At 31.3% G+C, this 19,038-nt stretch overlaps 1 protein-coding gene and 1 long non-coding RNA gene across 2 annotated transcripts in view; both read left to right on the plus strand.

Moving 5' to 3' along the window:
• Window positions 1–507: 507 nt before the first annotated feature.
• Window positions 508–16,111, plus strand: LOC120352395. Its single transcript, XR_005571821.1, has 3 exons — window positions 508–615; window positions 1,881–1,995; window positions 16,029–16,111. It is a non-coding gene; the product is annotated as an uncharacterized LOC120352395 (long non-coding RNA).
• Window positions 16,112–18,113: 2,002 nt separating this feature from the next.
• LOC111059101 (solute carrier family 22 member 13) overlaps window positions 18,114–19,038 on the plus strand; it is a 57,306-nt gene continuing 56,381 nt past the window's right edge. The window contains exon 1 of the mRNA XM_039431923.1: window positions 18,114–18,132. Coding sequence (XP_039287857.1) covers window positions 18,114–18,132 — 19 coding nt within the window. The remainder of the gene's footprint in view (window positions 18,133–19,038) is intronic.

Genomic DNA, 19,038 nt, shown 5'->3' on the forward strand with positions numbered 1-19,038 from the left:
GGTTTCAATTTTATGATTAAGGTAATAGATTTTAAACTAGTGATTATATGATTCAGTAATATCATAATAGATTGATTTGATATTATGAATGTTTAAGCTATTGTAAAATGTTACAATGATAAAGCTAATACCTGAATAGGCCTACCCACTAATAATATTAGGTAGTTATTTATAGGCATATATATTAGGGACTATAGTTACATTTAACCTAATTAATTTTTTGAATACAGTATTATGATTAGATAAAACCTTATTTATTCCAATATGACTAGTACCGTATCAAATCAACCTCTTGTAAAATTACCTCTTGTAATAAACTGTAAATAGCATCAATTATTCTTCTTGATAGGCTGCAATTTGATAATTGGTCCAGTACTATGTAAGGCCCTTGAATACTCTCTTGTATTGGTTTATTGTTATATTATTTACTATCACTTATAAAATTCCGTTTAATTAGAAAATTGCTTTCATACATTTAATGTTTCATTTGATTTCATCAGGCAAAGGTGGGAATAGAACTGCAGACGCATATACTAAAATCCACCATGACCGACGAATATGCTAGACGAATATAGATTTAAAACTCCTTTCTACATCTGATGGAAACCATTTTTAGTAAGTTGCACTCTACCTTTTCCTTCAAGAATCAATTCTTTTACCATTCATAAACAACTTACTTTACATCCTCAAAAACAACTTCATAAACAACCTTTACAACCAAACTTCCCTACAATATATTCAAGAATTACTGAAGCAGTTTCAAGATTTTAAAATGATAACTTTATCATTGAATAGGCTCAGATTTTTAATTTCATATGAAGCAAAAATTTATTCTTAAACAAGCTGCAAATTAGTATAACCTAGTAATTTCCAAAGAACCATATTGGAGTCTTGAGTCACAAGAAAAATTGAGTCAGAAGTGCAGCTGCAGAACTAAGTTACATAGTTCTATTAATGATTTATATGTTAGTTTAAATGAATGTGAATGCTTTTAAAGATTAAATGTATCTTATGCCCCACGTAACAAATAATATTTAGTCATCTATGCAAATTAACCTATTACAAACAGGCATTTGCCTTTAACAGTAAATTACAAAATTAGAATTATTGATTAAAAATTAGTCCAAATATTGAGATTATGAGTCGAAATTTTTTGTTTCTTTGAAGATTTGCAATCTAGAAGAAGGAAGGAGTTCCTTAGAACAAGAAACAATAATTCAATTTTTTAAATGCTCTTGTCTCAAAATTTCAAATCTTAGAATTATTGATCCTTGTTCTAAGGTACAGTTTTAATGTTGGATATGTTACAAGAAGTTTGACAAATGAGTGAACTGGCAGAAGTGTGAACCGCGGCTAGAGTCGGTTTAAGGTTGTGCATAGGCTGAAAATAAATTTTGTAGTGGTGATATTTTTTAAAGTTTTTCGGTTTGTATATCATCAAGCTATCAAAATGAAAAGGTATTCTCAGGAAAACATTTTTTCCGATCATTACTTTTTGAGATATGAGAGCCTAAAGTTTGAATTTTTGGGACAGAACATTTAAAATTTGGTAAAAGATAAATCCTCGAGATTTAGAGGATAGATTCTTCATAGTATTGTTGAACTATTAAAACATTTTTTTAATATTTTGATTAGATTAAACCATATTTATTCCAATATGACCAGTATAAAATCACCCCCTTGAGAAATATTTAAATAAATTGTAAATAGAAGCAATCATTCTCATTGATAGGCTACAATTTGATAATTAGTTCAGTACCATGTAAGGTCCTTGGATACTCTCTTGTATTGGTTTATTGTTATATTATTTACTCTCACTTATAAAATTCCTTTCAATTAGAGAATTGCTTTCATACATTTTATATTTCATTTAATTTCAGGCAAAGGTGGGAATAGAACTGCAGACGCATATACTAAAATCCACCATGACAGACGAATATGCTAGACGAATATAGATTTAAAACTCCTTTCTACATCTGATGGAAACCATTTTTAGTAATTTGCACTCTACTTTTTCCTTCAAGAATCAATTCTTTTACCATTCATAAAAAAGTTACTTTACAACCTCAAAAACAACTTCATAAACAACCTTTACAACCAAACTTCCCTACAATATATTCAAGAATTACTGAAGCAGTTTTAAGATTTTAAAATGATAACTTTATCAATGAATAGGCTCAGATTTTTAATTTCATATGAAGCAAAAATTTATTCTTAAACAAGCTGCAAATTAGTATAATCTAGTAATTTCCAAAGAACGATATTGGAGTCTTGAGTCACAAGAAAAATTGAGTCAGAAGTGCAGCTGCAGAACTAAGTTACATAGTTCTATCAATGATTTATATGTTAGTTTAAATGAATGTGAATGCTTTTAAAGATTAAATGTATCTTATGCCCCACGTAACAAATAATATTTAGTCATCTATGCAAATTAACCTATTACAAACAGGCATTTGCCTTTAACAGTAAATTACAAAATTAGAATTATTGATTAAAAATTAGTCCAAATATTGAGATTATGAGTCGAAATTTTTTTGTTTCTTTGAAGATTTGCAATCTAGAAGAAGGAAGGAGTTCCTTAGAACAAGAAACAATAATTCAATTTTTTAAATGCTCTTGTCTCAAAATTTCAAATCTTAGAATTATTGATCCTTGTTCTAAGGTACAGTTTTAATGTTGGATATGTTACAAGAAGTTTGACAAATGAGTGAACTGGCAGAAGTGTGAACCGCGGCTAGAGTCGGTTTAAGGTTGTGCAAAGGCTAAAAATAAAATTTATAGTGGTGATATTTTTTAAAGTTTTTCGTTTTGTATATCATCAAGCTATCAAAATGAAAAGGTATTCTCAGGAAAACATTTTTTCCGATCATTACTTTTTGAGATATGAGAGCCTAAAGTTTAAATTTTTGGGACAGAACATTAAAAATTCGGTAAAAGATAAATCCTTGAGATTTAGAGGATAGATTCTTCATAGTATTGTTGAACTATTAAGAAAATATTTTCTGAAAATATCCATTTTATCGAAAATACAAGGTTTTTGGGCCACTCTGTATCTATATAGAACAAGGCTATTTATCATGAAAATATTGGTTGGTTCTGATTTATTTATCCTCTTGTGGATACAATCACAAATCATATAAATATAATTTGGAAAGAATAGCAGGCTTTGCCCAAAACTATTTCATTCCCAAATTTGATAATGAATAATATGTCCCAAAATGTTTTTATAATTTTACTGCTGAAAGTTCAAGTTTAATTTTCATTGATGTTTAAAAAAATATAGGTATAAAAATCAGAAATAAAATATAAATTACTAGCAGGCCCTCTTTTTCATGTCTATATTGACTGGACTAATATGGTTGCAACTTTGAGTGAGTTAGTGTGAACGCATTACTGGGATAAAACATACCTATAGTCTTTTTTCTTTAGGGCTACTTTCGAATAATACTTGAGAATAGAAATCAAAGAAAAATAAAAATAATATTATTCTAATATTTTTATTTCTAAAAAGAAATATGCCAATTTTAAAATGGGTACTTGAATTTCTGTTTTTATTTACATACCTACAGGTATGGTTTGAAAAACAAATACGGCTATCTACTACAGTGCAGTGTAAATATTGCCTGAAACGCTAACCCTGCTAACATATAAAAATTAACATACAATAAAAATAAGTAACATCCATATTTACATAACCAAAAATGTCATATATTCGACTATAAAGGAATAGCACATTCGCTCCTGGGTGGTACATATATGTGCGACATGACTAATCAACTCCTCCCAATAAAAAATTAGTTTTACTTCATATATACCAGTCAATTAATACAGGATACTCCACACATTCCAAATCATATCACCTGTTGAAATGAATATTTCCTTAACAGTAATTTAAATTACTCTGGAAGATCGTTAAATTCCTCAAGTTTCTCAAATTTCAGGGTTTTTTCACTCGTGACACATATATGTGCCACTCGGTCTTTATATAGAATGGTGAGTGTAAACCAAGGATAGTGTATAGCAGGTTGCCTCAATCGCGTTTACATACGCGGAAGAGATGGCATGAGCCTACGTGGCAAACGCCGGCTTCCCATAAGAATTACATACAAAACACCGCGTCAAATATCACTTCCTCACATAAAAACCGCTGTATTGATAAAAAATATGAATATGCTATTCAATTCAGAAAGAAACAAGCTCCACATCAATGTGTATTTTGAAAACATTAATTCATTTCGAAAAGTGTGGAAAGTCCTTGAATCTATCACTATATTCAATCGGTAAAACCTATTCATATTTGTGAAAAGGCTGGTAACTTATTTGTTTTAGACTTATTTTAAACAATAATATGACAAAATGAAGCGAACTTATTTAATTTTATGCTGGTCGTCCAATAATATTTAAAAATGATTGTTTCTTATTTGACAATTGTTTGTGAAAATTGATAGTTGTATCGTCGCCCGGAATGCTAGTTGCAAGCATTTGTATTAATGATATTTGTTTAAGACTTTATTAATTGACATATACCTAGAACCAATTTAGCGAAATCATGGAACTGTTCACTATGGTTACAAGTTATTTTTAGAACGTTGAACTGTCTGGTTACTAATAATTATTTCAGTTGTCTACTGGAAAGCGTAGTGCCAACACGTTGCTCTTGTATTGTGTTATTGTTTCTGCTCAGTGCAGTATTATTATTATTATTATTGACGATTATTAGTATATTTTATTGATTATTTTCATGGGACACAAATTTTCAAAGGAAATACCATATATTATTCACGGTAGTATGATATTTTTTATTCCAATGTGTCCATGGGATATATGAATGCAAAAAACACTTGTGTAAAGCAAGAATAGATCTTAATTATAATTTAAATAGTTCAACAAATTATAACTTCAAATAATATAACATTAATTATTCATGAAATTATTCAACTACTTTACATTACAGTAGTGTAATGCGCTTTATTTTTTGATAAAATAACAGCATTAAAGTCATTAAAAGTCATGATTATCTATTTTTTTATCATAATTGGGATAAATAAAAATCTTTATAATGTTTAAATGATGTTCATATATTCTTAGGGCTTATCTAGACTGTTTATTTTTGTGATAAAGCTAGGCAACCGTTGATGGGTTCGCATTGCTATGTTTCAGGAGTTGTTGATAAAATAACGTTAATATCCTGAGATTCCTAAAGAAGCTGTTAGTTCTTTCCACAGACTTCATAAGGATAAAATTTCTAAATGAGAATAGAATCTGTTTAAGAGAAAGAACTAAAACGATGCAGAAAAAACTAATAGAAAGTACAAAAACGTATTTGAAATGGTATTATCAAATCAAATTGTGTGTTCAAACGATTTGTTTTAGACTCGCCGGTAACATTTATAGGATTTTTACTGAAAATTAGTTTGATATTGTTTCAAAGGGGATAAATGCTGAACATTTTGATGTCAATCACTTCTATGTAAGTTGATGGTTGATTTGCTATGAGGGCTCAAAGTTGGCATTTTTACATTTGAATGCATGTTAAGCCAGGGCGAGAGGTCGCAGCATGACGTCACACCATAGCAGGCTGCGTTCTCCACGCGTCTTATGTGATCAAGGCAACCTACTATTATACTATTCTTGAGTGTAAACCACCTGAACCAACCCATTTTTTTTCAATTATAAGGAAATAGCAGTATCATCAAAGGCCAATGACATACATTCACGTACACAAAATTCATCATTAGTAAATTATTATTATTGATCATGTTTTCAAAGTATAAAAATAAAAATCCAAGAAAATATTTGACTTACAGATAGAAATTGAATTGTCCAATATGTTGTGAAATGAAAATAGTTCATTCAATAAACTTATTTGTGAATAAAACAATCATGTCAAAAAGGCTTTCTTTTGAAAGTATGGAATAATCATGAATTAGTAGTCCCAATACATGTGGAGAAATTGCAAATCAGTTACTTGAATCAAAGAAGAACTCATCGTTTCGTACACTTCACCGCTTGCTCCCAATACTCTTTTCAAATTTCTTCTACATGTTTGCCTTTTGCAACCAATGTCCAATCACTGCTATCCAAAGACGGAACCTCCTTCAAACACAGTTTTTCAACAACCTTTGAAATTCAACGATACATATGCACATATACAGAGTGAGTCATATGTATGGGAACCCTTCAATAATTTGGAGACTGTTGTAGATATAATTCTGTAACTTTCAGGATAAGTTATTGATAGAATACTCTACCTTTTAATGTACAACCGAGTTCCAACCCCACATAACGGGTTTACTTGGGGGTTGTAACTGGGATATTTGAAATGTAAACACCCATTGTGTGGTTAATCATTTTAAAGGTCTTTTTAAAACAAGAAAGATGACATCAATAATAATGTTCTATGATAATTGTATCCAAAATGGCGGCTGATTGAAGTTTTAGTTTTTGGAGAAATGAGGGTTTGTAAATCAAATTTTTAAAATGTAAACACCCATTGTGTGGTACATAATTTTAAAGGCCTTTTCAAAACATGAATGACGACATCAATAAAAATGTTCTATGATACTTTTATCAAAAATGGCGGCTGATTGAAGTTTTAGTTTTTATAGAAATGATTGATAAAAGTAATAAAACTTAAAACAACACTTTTTTTGATGAATAACGAAACACATTGAAAAACTGATTATTTATTCAGTAATCTGTTACATTTGATTTCAAATGATGCTCGAAATGCTCCCCTTCTCTCGTTTGACAGTGTGCCAAACTGTCATAAATGTAAATGATATGTCCTTTGGAAGGCCTAAGTCAACCCCTTATGAGGGGTTGAAGTTCATTTATGTATGTCAAAAGGTAGAGTATTTGACCAATAACTTATCCTGAAAGTTACAGTATGTATAACAGACTCCAATTTATAAAAGTTTTTTGCATGATATTTTTGAAATGGCATGGATATCACTCCAAGAACCATATGGTACCTTGCCCTTAAGTTTTTTCGAGGACACGTAGACAAAGCTAGAAGACAAAAATAACTATATCTCAGTAATTTATTATAGGAATTTACAAAATCAGGCATAATTCTCTTGAGAATTGGAAGCTCTGAATTTTACTCATCATACACATTTCCATTGAACCATGATTCAGACAGTAAACTTAAATTTAAAACTTTAATGTAGACATGATACCATTCTAAATTTCTAAGGAAAATGTTCATCCATTAAAAAACAAGTGAGTGATCTGAAAAGTGACTACGTAACTCTAAAGAACAAGTGAGTGATCATGCGATGCGAGAGGATGATCGGGAACAATACGGAGGAGAAATACTCTGGAGCTGCACGGTATTCCAGTCACAGTTCAAGAGGACGTCTCCAAAGTTGTGATTGAGACCTGTAAAGCTGTCGGTGTTGGGATAAAAACAGAAGATATTGATATATGTCACCGTCTCAAGAAACGACCGGACTCTCGAAACCCGCCGCCGCTCATAGTAAAGTTTGTGCGACGCACCATCACCCACGAGATAATGCAACGAAAGCGCAGTGTGAAAAACTGTCAACTAATCACTTAGGCATGCAAGGTGAGATCCGTCCAATCTACATCAATTTTTCTCTGACGTCTCAACGAAAAATTTTATTATCTAAAGCCAGGAAGTTACAGAGAGATTTTGGTTTCAAATATGTTTGGGTGGACAAAACTGGTACTATAAAGATACGTATTGTTGAAAACGGTGAAATCTACACTGTAAAGTGTGAGAAGGACTTACTTGCCGTACCAACTACAGTAAGGGTCTAGTTGAGTGATGGGGTTCCTTCTTTAATTGTTTTTCTCTATACTGGTTGTAGGTCTGTCTATTGACTATTTTTTTTTTTTTTTTTTAATTTTGCTCGTTAAATACCCATTATTGATGAGATTTGGGACATTAGACTGACTTTTTACTGATCTTTGACCTCATCTTACAATATATATCGTATATTTGTATTAGCATAAGAGGGAAAAAAACTTTCTTGAAACTATTAAGTGATTGATCATAATGAGAGTAATCTTATCAAGTTATGATTAGTTCATAGTTATAACTGTTCTATATAATGTTATCTGAAGTCTAGTGACATTCAGATCGAAGCGAAGGTTTTATCATTTAATTTCATGTTTTTTATTTTTTTTTTATTCTCTGTTTCTTGTCTTACAGAAAGCTCACTTCATGAATGTAATAATCTAAATAAATGATTGCCAACTTCATTAACGATTGGCAAAATATTAATATATTCAAAGCGAATCAATCATAAGAACAAGAAAAATTTTCCATTTTAAGTAGAAATTACTACTGAAATTTACAAATAGTATAATTAATGATAATATGGATGAGGTCTGTACGTACCTATATCTTTTCTCTCTCTTTCATCCGAAATAGCTAAATTTACTGCCTTTAATCAGCCTTAACTTTACATACTTTCTCTTATTACAGTATTTTTCTTTCCAACTTCAATATGCTTGTAATTAATTATTAGGCTATATCATATTATCAGATATCAATGAAATATAGTAGGGTGGGCTACAGTGAAGGACCGTTGTCTTTGAGCGGACAATTAAGTGGCTACACGAGATTGAGCTGTGGAATAAACCAATCTTTTAGAAGTCTGATTGCCAATAAACAAGAAACTAATCTTATCATTCTAAACGAATTCCTCTGCTTATCGTTATTACGGCTCTTTCGTCTTCATTTTGCGCTAGTTATTCTTGTTTTGAGGAGGCTAGTATCAATACAAATATGGCAACAATTTTAACATTTATCAATATCAACCCTATCTTGTTTATCATGGCAACTTGGAAACACTTTGTGCTCTGACATCGGTTCTCCACTGGTTAATCTTTTAGTAAATAAATTGATTTTTCTTCTTTCCGTGACATCTATTTACTGACGCTTAAATTTTATCTTTCATTTATTTTTCACATGAATAATATAGGTATTCACACGAATAATTTCAAATTTTATTTTTCGGAAATCTTTTTATTTTATTAGTACGGTTCAGCAATGAATTTTATCACCGTAGGTTGAGATGATCGACTTATCTAAAAAAACCACCTTTTTACTCCTTTTCCTTCCAAAAAAGTTTTTCTCCTCTAACTAATATTTCCCCTCCTTTTTTAAAAATAATCTAACTTTTACTTCAACATTATGTCAGTTTTTGAAGGTGATGAGGGCATAGGCTATCATGATACTACTGAGATAGATGACATTTTCTTATTCGAACCACAGAGATGCATTGTATGGTGCAATTATAAAAACAAACATAACTGACCACTTCAGTATTTCACTGCATCTGAGTGAAACCATTAATAATAATGCCATCAGAGAGGAATGGACAAAAAACATAATAGATTACGATGGACTAATTACAGATTTACAGAGAGAAGACTGGAACAAAGTTTATAATGAGGAAAACATTGATACAATGGTTAACATTTTCATAGAAACACTAACTACACTTACAATAAAAAGAACAAAGACCATCAGATTAAAAAGAAAAACCAGCCACTTAAAAAATGGATTACGCCCGTCTAGTGAATTCAATACGTGAGAGAGATAATTACACCGTAAACTTACAAGACAGCCAAACAATATTCAACTAAAAACACGATATAAAAACTACAGAAATACTCTTACAAATTTAATAAAAAAGGCTAAAATTGATTATTTTAATGAGAAGTTGCAGAACATGAATATAATCCGAAAAAAACATGGGAATATATTAATGAACTCCTGGAAACTAAAAAAGTACCAAGGAAATAAAATTAGAAGCAAGTATTCTAAATCAATATTTTGCTAACGTAGGTGAATCTTTTGCTAAAAAAATTACAGAAAATATAAATAATATACCAATTCCTCAATCCCTATCTAACATAAGTCAACAAAGTATCTTCCTCTACCCAACAAATACAAATGAACTAAAACAATTATAAATCAACAAAAAAACAGATCTACACCTGGGCCAGACAATTTGACAGGACATTACATTGAAAAAATCAGGGTAATAATTGAACCATTAAAATATATATTTAACAAATGCTTGAGCGATGGGTATTTTCCTAATAAATTCAAAGAAGCCAGAGTTATTCCTATCCCAAAAACTGGAAACCTAAATAAACCAGAAAACTATAGACCAATAAGTTTAATAAGCAACCTTTCAAAAATATTAGAGAAAATTATAAAAATTCGAATTTTGAAATTTTTAGATAAAGATAATGTAATATGCAATAATCAGTATGTTTCCAACAGAACAAATCCACAAAAGATGCAGTCATCCATTTTAACAAAATAATTTTTGAAAATTTCAACAGTAATAAAAAAACCCTGGCAGTATTCATGGATTTATCAAAAGCGTTCGACACGATACCCCACAATATATTGTTGGATAAATTAGATAGATCTGGAATAAGAGGCACAGTAAAGAGACTTTTAGACACATATTTGGGTGGAAGAACACAATGCCTCTCTCTCCATGGACAAACGGATGTCAGATGTACAACAAGATTCGGTTTGCCACAAGGAACTGTGTTATCACCGCTTCTTTTCCTGATTTATGTAAACGACCTTCTGAAACTAAACTTAACAAATTGTACAACTTTATCCTTTGCAGATGATACGGTATTGGTTTTCAGTGGCAATACTTGGGAAGAAACTTTCAACACTGCAAACACAACATAAAAATTGTATACAAATGGCTCCAAGAACACATATTGACACTAAATGCAGATAAAACAAAATACATGACTTTTTCACCCAACATAACAGGTCAACCATCAACAGCTTTCAAACTTTCTATTACAATGGAGACACATGAAAATAACACAGCATATAATCCAGAAGTTGCAAAAACCCTAGAAAGAGTTCAAACAATAAAATATCTAGGTATTCTACTGGACCAGCATCTCAAATGGGATAAACACATTGAATACTTATGTTCCAAATCCAAATACCTCATCTATGTTTTTATAAAATTAATAGATTAAAGAACCTTGATATAATAAGAAAGATATATTTTGCTTATGCCCACTCAATATTTCAATACATTATTGAAGTTTGGGGAGGTGCATATGATACACATTTAAACAAATTGTTCATTATCCAAAAACACATGATAAGAGCGGCGCTTGGTAAACCTAGATTATATCCAAGTAGAGAAATCTTCCTTGAGTTTAAAGTTCCAACGCTAAGACAAAATTATGTAAAAAGGTCATTCTCCATATAAATAAAAATAAGTCTCAATATGTTTTGCGCGAAGCGCCCTAACACTCGTCCAAACAATAAATACAATATCAATCTCATAAAACTTACAACATGCAGGCATCAATTAACTTACTTTAGCAATTACATGGTAAACAAAATTCCCAATGATTTTATAACCAAAAAAATCACTCTTGCTCTACACATCAGTATGGATAATTGGATATACCAAAATATTTTCTTTAAGCTAGCTGTATAGATCTGTGATTTGGATTAATATTATATTTTTTAGATATTTAACATTTGGTATATAAATAATAAACAATCCGGATTTAATCCTACCCAACAATTTTATAAATTCTTTAAAAAAATCATGGTGGCCTCCCTACATCGACTTTCAGCTAATTTTTCCTCTTTTCTTCTTTTTTTACATCTCCTTTATGTACTTTCGTTTTCGAAATCATTGTCACTGCATAGCAAATAGTGTAAATGAACTACAACTCACTGCCAACACACAAGTGTTACTTATGTTGGCAGTGCCAAAAAGGAAAATTGCTTTTACAATGAAGTTAACTGAACATTTCATTTTACTTCTACTAATGTACTATGTCAAGTTTATTTATTAAGTTATTTACTGAATCTATTGTACATAAGTATTTAGTATGATTTATAATTTTGTTTCTGTTTTGTATAGTTAAATTTTCATTTTGTTTCATTTTATTTTAATGATGTAATGTGCTTTTTTGGCGAAATAAATTCAATTCAATTCAATTCAATTCAATTCAATTCAATTCAAATTCAATTCAATACATTAAGTTTAGAGTGGGGGTGCAAATAACCCCTGAGAAAGTGAGCTTACAAATATTGTTCGAAATTTATGTTTCCTATATTATGCCTTCCAGTTATTTGATCCAGTTTTTAATGGCGCATTTAAATTTTCTTGCGTTTTCTATTATCTTTATGTGCACAGGAAGTAAATTGTGGTATTTTGGTGCTAGGTGGTTGAAGTAGTGTTGTTGGTATGTTGCCTTCCTAGCCACGTTCGTGATGAGAAGGCTTCTATTCCTTGTGTTATGACAGTGGTTTCTGTTTTGAAAGCTTTCTGGGTTTTTGTGTAGTCTGCAAATAATTCCTAGGGAGTAGAGTTGTCTTGCGTCCATCACACCAAACTCATTGTAGAGCTGGTCTGACGGATAACGAAGAAAGTGGCTTCTGCTTGATGATTTTGATTATTAGTTTTGGCACTTTTATAAGGGGGTCGAGGTGAACGTAGTTTGTTCCTCCCCATCCTACAATTTTATAGGTACGCAAAAACTGAACTAATAACTTAATGTGTTTTTCCATCAGTTCGCCGTGCAGCTCGCCATACAATATTTGGCTATCCAACAAACACAAGTGAAAAACATGCGAACATGAATATAGAAGTATGGTCCATTTTTTATTTGATTAAATTCATGTTTTGAACAATAAATTCATTGTTACGAATGACAAATTGATAGGAGCTTATAAATATTTTCTAATTCAAATGAAATAACTTCTGGAAAAATAATGATTGGATAAATACCAATATTAAATTATTGTTGACAAAGAACTCAGTACATCAACAATTCATTCAACTAATTCGGTACTGATAAAATTATAATCATTTTTTTTATTGATAATCAATTTCATCAACTAATCATAAACTGACTGAAAAAAGTACTTCAATTTCCATGAATTCAATTAATATAATTATAATTATAAATCTAAAGTGTAGGTCATATTTTATCTAAATTCACAAAGAGTTCGATTCTTGTTGGCAAAAAATCATTGTTATTTCACTAAAAGATAGGATAAAATGAATAGTTGCCCTTCCATGGGGAGCTTTGACAACCCACAAGACTCATTTTTCATTTACATAAATATCGAAAAAGAGCATAGGACCTTATTTTTTTATTCAGCTTGCCAAAATACCCCTCATTTCAATATTAAAATTTTCGACTGGCTGTACAGTGAGTCAATCATCCCAACAAGGCTTGAATAATTTTGAAACTGTAATTAAATAAAAATGGCAGAAAATAATTATCATGTAAATATCAACACCTTTAATTAAAGACTTATTAACTGCATGCGTTTTCATATTGCCGATACAGCATTGATAAAACTGCAGACGTTTATTTAGCAGTCTCAAAAAACTGTTCTAGCTGAAAAATTGATAATCCAAGCCACGTGTAGGCCTATACATTGCATCAGGAAAACGAAGTTCAAAACTATGTTTTTCCTAAACATATGTTTTTGAGATAATTTCTTTGATGCAGCTGTTTCACATTCACCATTATATCATACAGAGTTTATGAAAATAAAAATATTTATTGACTACCAAAACAATACTTTTATTATATTAGTAATAATAATATTATTATATATAATTTAAATGCCGGATTACATGAAAACTATGGAGGATTCAGAATATACCTTGAAGAATAGAATACCGTGGTTGTGGTAGTACTGATGTATGTATTTTTGGGACACTGTATGATTTGATAAGCTACATAATCAGCATTCTGAGAATAGATTACCGAGAAATTTCATATTTTACTCATAATAACCTATTAAGTTATCCCACTAAACTGTACATTTCATACGTTTGGTACTTTTTACTTTCCTTGCCCTATTACCATAGGTAAGGAAAGTATTGCTTTCCGAAAAAAATTAAGGTACCCCAATTTCTATACGTTTGAAGGTCCCCTGAGTCCAAAAAACTGGTTTTTGGGTATTGGTCTGTGTGTGTGTGTGTGTGTGTGTGTGTGAATTGAACTATCAATTCACTTGTACTTCAAGGTTGGTTCTAGAACATCAAGTGAATTGATAGTTCACTTCACTTGTGAAGTGAGTTCACAAGTGAGTTCAATTCACTTGATGTTCTAGAACCTACCTTGAAGTACTGGTGGAATGATAGATCAACCGAATTGAAAGTACTCCTGAGTTGATCCATTAACTGAGTTGAAAGTACTCCTGAGTTGATCCACTTACAGATAGAAAATTGAATTGTCCAATATGTTTTGAAATGAAAATAGTTCATTCAATAAACTTATTTGTGAATAAAACACTCATGTCAAAAAGGCTTTCTTTTATGAAAGTATGGAATAATCATAAATTAGTAGTCCCAATACATGTGGAGAAATTGCAAATCAGTTACTTGAATCAAAGAAGAACTCATCGTTTCGTACACTTCACCGCTTGCTCCCAATACTCTTTTCAAATTTCTTCTACATGTTTGCCTTTTTGCAACCAATGTCCAATCACTGCTACCCAAAGACGGAACCTCCTTCAAACACAGTTTTTGGCGGCTGATTGAAGTTTTAGTTTTTGAAGAAATGAGGGTTTGTAACTCAAATATTTAAAATGTAAACACCCATTGTGTGGTACATAATTTTAAAGGCCTTTTTAAAACAAGAATGACGACATCAATAAAAATGTTCTATGATACTTTTATCAAAAATGGCGGCTGATTGAAGTTTTAGTTTTTATAGAAATGATTGATAAAAGTAATAAAACTTAAAACAACACTTTTTTTGATGAATAACAAAACACATTGAAAAACTGATTATTCATTTAGTAATCTGTTTGGTACTTTTTACTTTCCTTGCCCTATTAGCCTACCATAGGTAAGGAAAGTATTGCTTTCCGAAAAAAATTAAGGTACCCCAATTTCTAAATTTCTATACGTTTGAAGGTTTGAAGGTCCCCTGAGTCCAAAAAACTGGTTTTTGGGTATTGGTCTGTGTGTGTGTGTGTGTGTGTGTGTGTGTGTGTGTGTGTGTGTGTGTGTGTGTGTGTGTGTGTGTGTGTATGTGCGTCTGTGTACACGATATCTCATCTCCCAATTAACGGAATGACTTGACATTTGGAACTTAAGGTCCTTTCACTATAAGGATCCGACACGAACAATTTCGATCAAATGCAATTCAAGATGGCGGCTAAAATGGCGAAAATGTTGTCAAAAACAAGGTTTTCCGTGATTTTCTCGGAAACCGCTCCAACGATTTTGATCAAATTCATACCTAAAATAGTCATTGATAAGCTCTATCAACTGTCACAAGTCCCATATCTGTAAAAATTTCAGGAGCTCCGCCCCATCAATGCAGATAGAATCCCAATTATCAGGCTTCAGATACAATCGAAACAAAAAAAATCGAGTGGAGTAGATTGACCATGAAAATCTCTACAATTAATGTTCAGTAACATTTTCACCTAAAATTGAAAATAAGCTTTAAATTCGAGAAAATGCGATTATTCAATTGCAAATTATTGTTGATTCTATTAAATCATTCACTATGAAGAGATAGCAGACCTCATGTGTGTCTCCAGCGTTATTACCCTGTCACCAGCTGGCTCAAATCACTGAATAGTAGACTTGAGATGCGCGGGAACATTAGCGTCAGGTGATCAATTTTCATAACGGCAAGGAAAGTTGTGTGAGTGCGCCACACCAGATTTTTACATTTCATTTCAAAAGATGCTCCCAAAATGTTCCCCTTTATTCTCTCGTTTGACAGTGTGCCAAACTGTCATAAATGTAAATGAGATGTCCTTATGAAGGTCTAAGTCAACCACTTATGAGGGGTTGAAATTCATTTATGTATGTCAAAAGGTAGAGTATTTGACCAATAACTTATCCTGAAAGTTACAGTATGTATATCAGTCTCCAACTTATAAAAGTTTTTAAGCTACATAATCAGCATTCTGAGAATTGATTACCGAGAAATTTTATATTTTACTCATAATAACCTATTAAGTTATCCCACTAAACTGTACATTTCATATTTTACAGGACCAAGAGTAGAGAGACTACGCCTCATGAAGCTCAAATCGAGGACGATAGCAGTTCAAAGTAAAAATATATAATTAGTTATAAATTGAAAGTTCAATTTTGTAATATTTAATAAAAATCATTGCATTTTATTGAAAATAATGCTCTCTTATTTACATTTTTCGCTCATATAGTAAATACTCTGAAGTTAAGCTTTAAAGAAAATAAACTAATATAGATATTAATATATAATATTTAATATTTTAATAGATATTCAAAGTAATAATTGATGTGTTACTCAGATGTATATGAACTGTACTCCATTTGAGGTGTTGCAAGCATAGAGGGCTGTTGAACTAGAGCAGATTTGATTTAATTAATTCATGGAATGGCGAGTGACTCATGCACTGCTCCCTCTCAGGACAGTCTGCAAGCTGTTATTGGTTAGCAGAGGTCGATCTCGACTCAATCAATACAGCTACAGAGACAGTTTATAGACTGCCCTGACAGGAGAGAATGGATAAGTAATTTGCCATTCACAGGAGAATTTTAAAGAATATTTCAATTTGAATAATATTAAAAATATAAAATATATATTAATAATCTGATTCAGTGCAATCCAATATAAATGCTCAATCATAATTCAAATTTCATCCAGAATTTGAAATAAATCTGTAATTCTTATTATTCATGATTCAATCATTCTTCCAAACTAATGCTCCAATCTTACTATTGCCTTAATACTCTATTTCTATACTCAGTGGACATCCATACATTCTATATATAGATGAAATCTATATAATATATATTATATAGTCTATATATATTATATAATCTATATATTAATGAAATCTATATAATATATATATTATATAATCTATATATTAATGAAATCTATATAATATATATATTATATAATCTATATATTATATATAGATTTCATCTATATAATCTATATATTATATATAGATTTCATCTATAATTATATAGAATGTATGGATGTCCACTGAGTATAGAAATAGAGTATTAAGGCAATAGTAAGATTGGAGCATTAGTTTGGAAGAATAATTGAATCATGAATAATAAGAATTACAGATTTATTTCAAATTCTGGATGAAATTTGAATTATGATTAAGCATTGATATTGGATTGCACTGGCCTTGAATCAGGATTGATTCACTCTAAACATCCAGCTTGAATCCGACTCTAATTGATCTAGTATCACAATAGAATCGAGCTTGAATTTCGTGAAAGGTGTGCCAGGTGGCCTTGAATGGGGGGATTGCATCCAGCATGCGTTTCAAGCCTGAGTCAATACTGCATCTCAATCCTGATTCGACCGTGCATCTCGGGCCTGAATCGAGCTTGCAATGCGACCTTGATTTTTGCTCGCAGCACCAGCCTGATTAGAGCCTGCATTTCGAGCTCGAAACTGGCTTGAACGATGTATAAACGGGCTCTTGATTTTAACTCATTTCGAGCAAAACGCATGCGAATGAAATCTTGAATCAAGCCCTCACGTTTGACAAAATGAGCTTGTTTTGATTTCGATTCAAGTTGATTTTACATCTCGCATAGTAAAATCTAACTAGTTGGCCGCGAGACGTCTCAAAGGCTCTCTCACTGCTAGTGAACTTAATGTAAATTTTCCGAATACTCCTGTGTATCTGAATGAGCATCTTACTACTTTGACACGATCTATATTCAATTCAGCCAGACAACTAGTCAAAGACAAAAAACTTCACTCAGTTTGGACCATGGATTGTAAAGTGATGGCCAAAACAGCCGTCGGCCAACGTCCATTCCGTGTCCGGGATATGGAGCATATCGCAGAGTTGACAGAAAAACGCTTCGATACATCTACCTACGCTAACGCTGCCGCTTCGGAGGTTCCTAGGAACATGACCACCACACAACAGGAAGCCGACCAACAAAACCCTAAATAACCGACCGGAAATACGTGTTTTTTAGAAAACAATATAAAGACGATTAGCTGTTAATACGTATGTATACAAGATAAAACATATTATTGTCCCATCTTTCACAAATAAATTATTCGTCCTATTATGGCCACACTCAAGCGAGAGACAAGCGTGTAACTAGGTAATGCCGCACTTCAACAACTGTAAGTAAGAATATGAAAAGCTTTATTGTTTTTCTTAATTTTATGTAAATAATCTATAGAATCTCACAGAAACATTTATTTCAACTGAGTAAATTGCATGTGGAGTAATATCACATAGAGTTTTATTTTATTTTATCATATATATTTAGTTGCTTAGAGAAGTACTGATTTTACATTTATTTATTTAATATAAAATGGAGGAATATATCTATTTTTTTCAAAGAGTTTATTTGCATGTTGTTAGAAAGTACGCGTAACAACTCGCAAGAGAGATTGAAAATTCCAATTTCGATAACCTAAATAAAAATAGAGACAAAAATTAATGTATATAATATTCAATTAAGATTAGTTTACTCTCATGTTGTCAGAGAGAAAGCGCATCTACTTGCATGAAAGATTGGATATTTCAATTACCATAGCCTGACTAATAATAGAGACTCAACAGGAAATATTTCCATATATACCTACTTATTCATTTTTCCATCATTCACTTGATTTATTATATTTTTATTATCAAATTATGTATTGGTTTTTCCGAGTATTCCACTAAATCTAGATCTTGATTTATTATATTTTTATTATCAAATTATGTATTGGTTTTTCCGAGTATTCCACTAAATCTAGATAGTGCTTCTGAAGCGATTGAAGCAATTCCTGTTATGAACTGATTCTCTAGACTGTAGAGAAGAACTCGGATGAATGGTGTTTTGTTCGGCAGTCTTATCACCATTCATAACACTATCTATATGAAGAAGGATAGAACGGTATACAAGCCTAGTGAATCGACTCTTATATTAAATGTCATTATATTGATGAGGTCAATCGTCTTTTATCATTAATAAGCCATGATAAGATTACATTACAAAGCTTCCACCTCAAACTGATTCTTCCACTGCTCTTGAGAAT

Source organism: Nilaparvata lugens, chromosome 7, assembly GCF_014356525.2.
Source record: "Nilaparvata lugens isolate BPH chromosome 7, ASM1435652v1, whole genome shotgun sequence".
Taxonomy (NCBI): domain Eukaryota; kingdom Metazoa; phylum Arthropoda; class Insecta; order Hemiptera; family Delphacidae; genus Nilaparvata; species Nilaparvata lugens.